This window comes from Nelumbo lutea, chromosome 1, assembly GCF_056320005.1.
Source record: "Nelumbo lutea isolate HS-2025 chromosome 1, American lotus-T2T, whole genome shotgun sequence".
Lineage (NCBI taxonomy): Eukaryota > Viridiplantae > Streptophyta > Magnoliopsida > Proteales > Nelumbonaceae > Nelumbo > Nelumbo lutea.
In genome coordinates, this window is record NC_142684.1 from 24,807,303 (window position 1) to 24,817,599 (window position 10,297).

Genomic DNA, 10,297 nt, shown 5'->3' on the forward strand with positions numbered 1-10,297 from the left:
CCCACGACCCTACCCCTGATGTGGGTTAACCTCAAATGCTCGGTGATAACCCACCAAGGGCGGAGTATAAACAAGCCCTAAAATCCAAAAAGGCCTCAAGGAACGGTACCACCAAGTCTGTTGGGCAAGTAAAGAATAGCTATTCTTTGACCAAACAGAACCAGCAGAAAATGGGCCTGAGACTTGAGGACATTTTCTGTTCTGATTCACATGCTCATTCACCATTTTCTGTGAACAGTTAGTCAATGAAAGAATGTATCCACAGTTAAATAGTCCACAATGATTCTTTGTTGCATATATAGTATGCACAATCAGATTACATTATGAACAATGACAAAAAGAATCCCCTGTAGACTGTAGCCCTCACCCAGCAGCCTTTTGTGTCATCTTTCCATGTATATGTTTTTATCGAGCACTAGTGGTTCCACTTCCACCACTCCTGGCCGCCACCACCAAAGGACAGTATACTTTTTACAGATTTTCTAGTCTATCAGAGTTTAGAGGATCGTCTTCAGGAAGGCCTTTTGTTTAAGATCTTCAACCCCGAGAAACCATGTATTTGTTAAGATTGCAGAGATCTCTTTCTTTCAATGTTTAGGGGAAGAAAGTTGTTCACAGAGCATGAGCATCACAAATTGGAGCGCTTCAGGTAAGCTAACACACCGATGCCCGCCAGTACAGCTGCACCTGCTAAAAGCCCCGACTGCAGAGATAACAATCCAGGCTTTTGGATGGTAGTGGTATCAAATGACGCCCCCACTAGTTTCTTGCTTGAATCGTAATTGATGTGCAACCTTAGGATCTGAAAAGGAATACAAGTAAAAAATCCATAATGGGGAAACAAGGAATGAAGACAATTTTTATGGCACCCGAACGTACCGCATATATTTGCTAACTCACACCTAGAAGAGTTTAACAAATCAAAATCCTAGGTAATAAGTGAAATACCAATACCACGATGAATATCCAAACCCAAGCATCCATGGTACAAAAACAAAATAATCTGTGGAGGCATTAGGACCTTCAGAAGCTGGAGGCCCAAGCCTCCAATTTCTCATGGACACCTCTTGGAGAAAAAATAATTCAACTGAATCAAAGTATCAAAATATTCATAATAGCAAGTACTGTATACAATACCAAGAAAAATACCAAGTTAAAATTAACCATCGCATGAATGAACAAAATTAAAACCCAGAAAAGTTAGGATTAACTTTCTCATTTATTATGTATTTAAAAATGTAATCATGTGCGGGCAACAATAATATCACATGTAAGGTCATAGTATATATTTATATATGAAAAGCTGAATTACATACATAAAAACCTAGAAACCTTCTGAAACACATCCTCCTTAACAGAAGACACCTCTCAAACTGTGAGGTATGTGACCAGCGATTTTGAGGTGCCAACTCAAGACAATTTCTTAGGCTCTCAGCCTTCATCTGAGACAAGCCTCAGAGGCACAAGCTTCATAAGATATCTTCAAACACCAATTGATTGAAAGATACTAAAAATGGAAAGAATAAGTTCAATCCTTATATAAGAGTTCCTACTTCCTACACAAGAAAGAACAGTTACCTTCAATCCTGCTGATCTGGCATGGTTCACAGCTCCAATGAGATCATTGTCAGTTGTAAGGAGAACCTTATCACCTTCATCATCTTCATACTACGAGAAACCAAACCACAAGAAAAAAAGTCAGAATAAAGAGTCCATCAATGCACAGGCCTGTGTGGGAGTGTCGAAAACTCACCAACAATTCTGGACGTTCTTGGTCACTCGTAGTCCCTATCCTTTGCATTACAGCAGTAAAAAGCTCATCCAATTTCTCTGTACCTGAAGAAATAGTGAACATCTCATTGTTTCAGTAACCACAAATCATACAGTAATCCTCAAGGCCAGGTTCTCACATGATGCTTTTTTTGTTGTTTTCATATTTGTTAGGATGCATTGGAGCACATACTTACCACAAGTAAATCTATGGATACGACCCTTAATATCTTCCAATTTGAAGGAAAAACTATTTCCAAGGCCAATTAATGGATGATACTTTTCTGTGGCTTCTGTTGTCATTAGTGCAGAAAGTTCACTTCAAACAACAAAACAAGAAGCAGCATTAGTTCAACTTTATCACAAGGATACCATCATATAATATAATAAGATGGAAAATGATACCTGTGAGTATCATATTCATCATCAGGTGGCTCAAGGGCAAGTGCAGAATCCCAGAACTTCTGCATCATTGTGCTAGCCATGTCATTGACAGCTCCAGAGCCCCCATCAACCTTCAAAGAAATCAATGGATGGGTAACTAATCTATCAAAGTATTAAATGTATATTGTTCCTCGGTGTAAACTAGAATTAGCAATAACCCTTGCATTTTTTAATAATCATGTTCAAAATACTTAACAAACTTCTTAATTCACAAAAACAACTTAGACACCCGAAAAAAAAAATAAAAAAAGAAAAAAGAAGAAAAGAAATATTAAACAATAAAACATGAACTTGTTTTAAATTCCATGAAAATAAATTTAAACTTCCAAGGCTCCAACATTCCATGCATGGATTTGTTTAAACATTAAATTCAAAAATTCAAACTTCATGAAACACCAAAAAAATCTGTAGCTTAATATCACCAAGATGAATGACAGACTGACATTTTAAGTATAACAGTAGAAATGAGAATTATGAATGTGCCTCAATGTGATTACTAAGAGAAGGGGTGAACTTGGGCTGGGTGGCAATAATATCAATTAATTCTGCAACCTTTACATGTATCTTTGTAGTAATTAAACACCAATAACAAACAAATGTTGCAATGAACATAAAGTATAGAAAAAATTAAAATTAGCAAATCTTCCATGGAAGAAATAATTCTTTACCATTGAAATTGCTGCATGAGTGATCTGTAGGACATCCACACAAGCAGCAATACATCCTTCTGCATAAAAACCATCATCAAACTCCGATTACAACCCACCCCTTGCCAGTTGAAGGAATCATTTCATACCTTTATCCAGAACAGGAAAATTTAAGAACTTCCCATCATGCATCATATGCAATGCATCAAGGATTGTTGTCTCCAGTGTTGCACATTCAGGAGCCACTGTCATAACCTTCAAAAGAAAGAGTAGATAAGGTCATGCCAAGGCATCTTTATCAGCAGAAACATTTTTTTTCTTCAGTCATGATTCTGAGATGTAAATCAGCAATAATAACAGTGCATGTGTGGGTGGGGATGGTGTCAAATCTTGACCAAACATATCTCAAGTTCTCAACAAAACTTGACTCCAGTGTTATCAATGCGAGAAGTGGTGACTAGTCATTTAGGCCTATCTAGTCAATGCAATAACTAGTAGATATAAAAGGATATTGATGCAGGAGCTGAAGTGTCAAAACTGGAATTTTAGTAACTTTTATGGATTATTGTATTTTTGGAGATTAGTGTTATTTTGGTCATTTAACATGTGGCATGGGTCCAACCTATTGGCTTGATTTGTCTAGTGATAATTTAGTCATGTTTAAATGTTAGACTCACTGGTTAAGTAGCTTAAGAGTAATTTACTAATATTTAGTTTTCTTAAGCTGGTTTATGAGTAACATAATTGTTCTTTTGAGTTTTTCTAATTCAGAAAGCAGTTTGGCCTACCTTAAACAGTCTATATATGTATAAAGTTTCAAAACGTAAGCAATGAATATTGGAGTTTCTCACAATAATCAAATACCAAGGAAAATGCAATCAAACTCATCATTCAACATCGATTAAAAGAATCAGTTTGATCCCAACATCTGCATACCTTCCCACAGTGAGAAATTTGTTTATAAAATTTCCATAACAAACCTTCATGAAAATCATATCTGATTTAGCCGTTCCACATACCTAAGGTTCTTTTTCATCCCACCAAAACGGTTTGAAAAAAAACCTACCTAAAAACCCAGTTAACAATAGTTTCTAATTTTGAGAACTTCCACCTCTCGTCTTTTTGTGTCCGACCTTGTTAAGACCTCTCTAAATTTAACCCCCTGCTTTGGTTCACTCAACTAAAACTTCCTCTAAAACAGTTTAAAGAAATTCCGTACCAATCTTGAGATCATAGTTTTCAAGGCACCAAGGTGAGGCTAGGCGACAGAGGGGTGCCTAGTCGCCTGGCGGGCACCTAGGCGTTGCCTAGGTGATGGGTTTCTTTTATGTAGAAAACATAGATCCTAGGGTAGTTCCCTAGGTACCATAACCACATTTCCTTAATAATTATTCATAATCTTCATAAGAAAAGTATAAAGTTCATGTTAAAGTATAGAAAATCAACATATTCATGAGAAGAAAAACAAGAAGGAAAAGAAAATTCAAAAAATAAAGTGGCCGAACCCTTATTTTTGTTAATAGCGCCTATTTTATAATTATAATGTCAAAAAATAAAGAAAAAAAAGTGTTTATAATAAGTAGTACAAAAATGCTTGGAGGATCTAGAAACTTGTTCGGAAATACCATAATGAAAGGAACATAGGAGTTTGTCGCTAGGTATTTGACCAAATATGATCGTCCAATTCCAATAGAACCTATCACTAAAATACCCCTAGAGGGGGAATAGGGCTAAGTGGAGCAAAAAGGGTTTTCCATGAGATGGGAAATGAAAACTATTAGCCCCACACGAGTTTTGTGAACAAGTGATTTTATGATAATGAGCAAAGAATATCCATCTTTCATTAGATACGTTTTATGAATGTCAACTAAGTATCGTAAGTAAACTGATCCCGGTTGTTCAATCATTTGATAACCAGAGTTATTCTTTGATAAATGATCACCATAAGTCAGACTCAATAGAATTTGATCAATCCTTTTTTCTGTCATTAAGGTGGAGAACTGATACAAGAATCCTCTTTCTTCATCATCAATCGAAACATTGTTCGCGACCCAAGATTCTATTTTATCATCAATCCAATCACCATTCACGTTTTTCTTTTTCTTATCAATGAATAGATTTCTTTACTTGTACGACTTAGATGTCTCATTTTTCTCAAAAAAGTGATTCGATTGATGGGATTTGGTATGATACTTATGAGATCGATGAGAGGTGAGGCGAGCCTCAAAGGGCGCCTTGTCGCCTAGGCAATGCCTTGACAACTATGCTTGAGATATAGAAATTTCATTGTTTCTCTCTTAAGAAATTTCTGCATGTTGCAGCTTCCAGGAATTTCAGCATTAAACTTGCTTCCTAATTACTTCATACAGTCGTTTTCCCTAGACAAAACCTCATCCCCCCTTCTCTAGACCTACCTCCGGCCCCTCAAACCTTGGACCTAACCCCTCACTATCAATTTCCCACAAATTTGTCATCAGCCCAGCTTTGGATCACTTCAGTCCTACACTAGACATGTTCTAAAATTTAAGGTATTGATGTAATCTCATAAATAAGCTAAACCTACAATGATGAAAGAAAAAGAAATGATATTGAACATTTAGTTTAGTCTTTAAAAAAGTTTGCAAAGAATGAAATCAACTTTGATTGTTTGATGTACTTTTGTATATGACAACTCTACCAACACCCCATTGATTGGAAGAAAACTTAAAGAACTCCACTACTTTACTTCGTCTTATGCCCTTTTTCATTTTATATACCATCATCCAATCATTCTCCATCACAATATTAAAAAAAAAAAACATGGATGAGAATTTAGATGTATTTGTATTACTTCAAATTAGAGAATATAAGCAAACAGGTAAAACTTTAAAATGATTTTGTGGTTGACCGTTGCCTAGGATTCGAAGAAACTGACTAGTTGGTTGCTTAGTCAATCTGGCCCTCAACTGACTAGTCAGTTGACTAGTTGACACATTGATAACACTGATTGATTCTTGAACAGAATATAACACATTCTAGATAAATAAGAATCATGTAGGAGTCAAGTAGAAACCTTTTCCACTAATGTCAACTCAGGGGACAGATTTTGTGCTACAACTCGCATGAGGATATCTTTTGAACTGCAGTAAGGTTCAACCAGCAACCATATGAGTAACCACCAAAATGCAGGGAAGTAACATATAAATACAATAACTTTGCATGTATCAAGAACTACAAGCAATATCAAAAATAGAAAACAGTAAAGGGGCTAATACGTTAGTATCCCATTAGGTTTGCTCCCCGTTGTAATAATCACAGAATTAACTTGCAACTCTCGCATCTTTTTTGCAGCAGCACAAACAGGATCAGATGGAGACACTATTGCAACCCTGCAAATAAAATCAATTACAGAAATTGGTAATATAAACTATTCCATAAGTAAAATATGATACTAGGAGATCATAACAGAAGCTGATAACTAGCAAAAGAAAAGGGATAACAATACTTGGTATTTTCATTGACGATGGTTGACAATGAAGGCTTGAACATCCGCTCCCTAAGAGTTTCTAAGAAAGCATATGGAGCTGCAAAATAAGAGAAACAGGGCACAGGATTGAAATTTATCCTTTTTTCTATCCATAACTTCAGCATGGCAAAATATTAAATTCACTAAATGCATAAACTGTAGCATTTGGCTCATAATTTCAGACCTTCAGTCTATACTGTTTCAGAAAATTTGGAGCATACCACTTTCAAGCATTGATAACTAAAACCAATGACCATATGCAAATATTAATATGATTGTTTTAAGAAGTGAAGACATGGAATTGGATCTTAGGTATCAAAACAACAATATGGCATCATACTTTTAAGTTAGTTTTGTCAGGAAAATATGACTACATTAGATTTTATAGAAACTACAGGCAAAATCTTAAAAATGGGAAAGACAATCGCGGAGTTCCCTTTACACTAAATCATTATTGACAAACTAAAATGACCACAATTAAAAATAACAAAAACAAGAGCTAAGAAAATCCTATTCAAGATGGTTATCAGATAACATATTGGTACCATCAATTTGGGTAATTGGAAGCAAGTATTAAATATCACAAGTGCCCAATACAAGGTTCAAAATTTCAACACGACACACCCTGTATCGGGTGTATCATGTCGGTGGCTGTCCAATACTCGAGACACAGGGTAAATGGCCTTTTCACCCATTTCAGGGGGTAGACAGGCCTAAGTCCCACCCCCATAAGCAATTTTTGAAAAATAAGACTAACACAAAAGCTCCGAGTTAGGTACAAAGTATTGATACACCTCTTCCAGCATATCAGGGTTTACCGATACTTTGAACCTTGCCCACATATATGCAAAAATAGGCACAGACAATTTTTATGAAACAAGTCCATAAAAGATTGGATAACTAACCAGAAAAAGCACTTCCCCACTGGCGTTCAACTCCTTCCACGGCAGCTGCAATTGCACTCCCTTGTTCTGCAGCCTTTTCCATTCTAGATATAGCATCATAAAGACACTTTGTAATATCCAACAAGGCAATAACTTCTCCATTTTCTACAACAGGGAGATGCCTGAATTTTCCTGGAAAAGGAAAAAAGGATCAAAAAGAGAATGAAGAGCAAGTTCAATAGCCTATTTATAAGTACCAGTTAACGTATATGATCATTTTTCTGGAGACATATATGCTCATTAAAGGGGGAAACTACAGCATAACAAGAACCAATGATTGGGGACCACACACATAACATAACAACTTTATATCAATTTCTACCAAATGAAAAAAAGGCATATGATGGGACAAAGTACTTAAGAAGAAATTCAATGTTAAAAGCAGAAGATTATGGCCAATCACTAGAGTTAGAGCTAGCATTAGCCAATAGCAATAGAAATTCAATCAGTTGACTCTCCCTCATCCTGTCACTACTTGGAGCTACTCCAAAATCCTCTCTAATCCACTCTTTTCTGATTCTATCCTTTCTACTCTTGCCTATCCTCCATCTCAACATCCTTATCTTGTCACAGGATCTCTATTACATTTCTCTTTTTTTACAAGTAAAACACGGTTTTTTTTTCATTTTTCCCTTTGTAAAACAAGATAAAAAAAAAGGTTTTTATGCTATTGCCTTAAGGTTTATATGTTTTCCTCTTAGGATTATGGTTTAGAAATTTGGATCTGCTTTACCTTTTGAATTTTAGATTAGGAGTTTTCACTTCTTAGTAATCTCAGATTGCATTATTTTGGGAAGAAGGAGAATACCTGCTCTAAGAACAAAATCGTTCCTGCTCTTCTTAAAGATAAGTCCTCTTCTCTTTTTTCCATAAATAAAGATAATTGAAGGGTTTTATGTTTTCCTCATAGGATCTATGGTTTACTGTTCAGATCAGGTTGGGGTTCATGTTCTCATCTTCCACCCTCCCCTCTTCATAATGTTTTCCAGATCAAAATACACCTAAATCAAGTACAGAACATATATTGCTTAATTTAGGAAATCTGGTAAAGTATTCAGCTCTAGTGATGAATCTAAATGATAAATACATGTTACTACCTTTTTTTTTTTTTGAAAAAGGTAATGTATTGAACTATTGATATAAGAAAAGATAGATACAAGCAAGGGCCTTGAATGCCCAACATATTTCAGCCTTTCATTTTAAGTAAGTACGCGAATTATATTATTTTTTTTCTTTTCTCTTATGAAATAATTCATCACATTACCTTATACATGGATTCGTTATCATAGAAAAACTATCATTGTTTATTGTAACTCGAGTAATTAACAAAGCCAAAGCTTTACCGCAACTAAAGAATAACATCTGGGGCACATTACCTTATACATGGGATTCGTTATCATAGAAAAACTATCATTGTTTATTGTAACTCGAGTAATTAACAAAGCCAAAGCTCTACCGCAACTAAAGAATAACATCTGGGACACATTTTAGCAAATACCAAAATTTCCACCGTTAGCTCTGCACTTGAGCCCACCGCATGTTATAGTCTTATGGAAGATTTGTTGCCCTTTCACAAATATAGAGAAAGAGATAGGGAGAGGGGTATTAAGAAAACCACTTTCTTTGTTTGTAGTGTAACCTGCTTCCTGTCTATATTTTCAAAATTATGAATCTGTAACCATATTTCAGTGCATACAAGAAGCCAACCAAATGAGAAGTACATGTAACTAACTTTGGACCATCTTCTGCAGAGCCTCGATTGCTATCGTATCCGAAGTTACAAATACCGGGTTTCTTGTCATGACTTTCGAAACTAATGTTTGTTCTGGCCTCAATCCTTCTGCTATAACTCGAGTCGCAATATCCTGAACCCAAACAAACATATTCTATCAAACAAGAGAGGAAACATCAAATCCGAACAGTACGCACCAGAAGTCCACTAAACCTTATCCGTAATAATTCCGGAGAGCAAGGCATTCGAATCAGTAATCAACGCAGCATTGACACGGCGGGACGCCATCCTTCTACAAGCATCCGAAACGGTCGTTCCTTCGGGAATCGTAAGCGCCTTCGACAATCTCAGCTTCTTCACCGTCCTCTCCCCACCAACAGACCTGTTTCCCCATGCCCAATAGTGAACCAAGTCAAATTACAGCAATCAAACAGGAAATAACAACTGAAGAACTCAACAGAGAAGTCGAATTTACGATTGGCTAGGGGAGGTGGGCTTCGTGTGGCTTCCATTACTGGTACCGTTCTCAACAGGGGCTGATTTCTTCACGGATGAAGGAACCCGTCTGGAGTTCAGATTGGTTCTCTTAGGAGGAGGAGGAGCTACTTGACTGCTCATCTTCGACTTGCAGATAAGCGCTACCTCTGAAAATAGGTATTGACGGGGGAAAAGCAACAGATAGGCGTTCACTCTGAAAACCCTAAAGAAGCTCTGAATTCGATTAAAACCCTAGGCTTTGCAGAGGAAAGCAATCGAGAATAGAGCTAAAAAGAAAAAGAGGGAATCGAAGGGTTGTGGGATTTAAATTCCCTTCGCCTTCTCTCCATCTCTCTTTCTCTCTATATCGAATAATTTCTTTCCCACCAGTTTGTCAGAAGACATTTCAAATTATGCTTGCTTCTTGAATGAGCTATAGGCTTATAGCTACTGAAATGACACTTTCCTTCAGTTAAATTACAAAAATGCCAACCACGTTTGATTTCTCAGTTCTCACTACTCAGCGTAAACGCAACATGAATTCTGATGCTTTGTAACAATCGTGGTTTCAAAAATGGGGCCCTCAGATTTGAGGGATCTTTTGACCGTTGGATTGGTATTGAATGGATCTAATGCCCATACAAGGTGGGGCATGGAGTGAAGTAGATTCCAATCTGACATCATAGGAATGTTCCATCGTGCGAGTGGGGACCCATCATTAAAACAAAGTTGGTTTTTTTTCTTTTTATAAATTTGGATACGAAATTAATTAATATAT

General features: G+C 36.4%; 1 protein-coding gene across 1 annotated transcript; it reads right to left on the bottom strand.

Moving 5' to 3' along the window:
* Nucleotides 1-246: 246 nt before the first annotated feature.
* LOC148873990 (CBS domain-containing protein CBSCBSPB3-like) lies at nt 247-9,932 on the bottom strand. The gene is made up of 14 exons (XM_088964170.1): nt 9,518-9,932; nt 9,256-9,424; nt 9,043-9,175; nt 7,272-7,442; nt 6,346-6,424; nt 6,116-6,229; nt 5,914-5,980; nt 3,011-3,116; nt 2,883-2,941; nt 2,176-2,285; nt 1,968-2,089; nt 1,754-1,836; nt 1,579-1,668; nt 247-802 (listed from the first exon to the last, which is right to left on the bottom strand). The coding sequence occupies exons 1-14, from the start codon at nt 9,658-9,660 to the stop codon at nt 629-631; spliced, it is 1,620 nt and encodes a 539-aa protein (XP_088820296.1). The 5' UTR covers nt 9,661-9,932; the 3' UTR covers nt 247-628.
* Nucleotides 9,933-10,297: the final 365 nt, after the last annotated feature.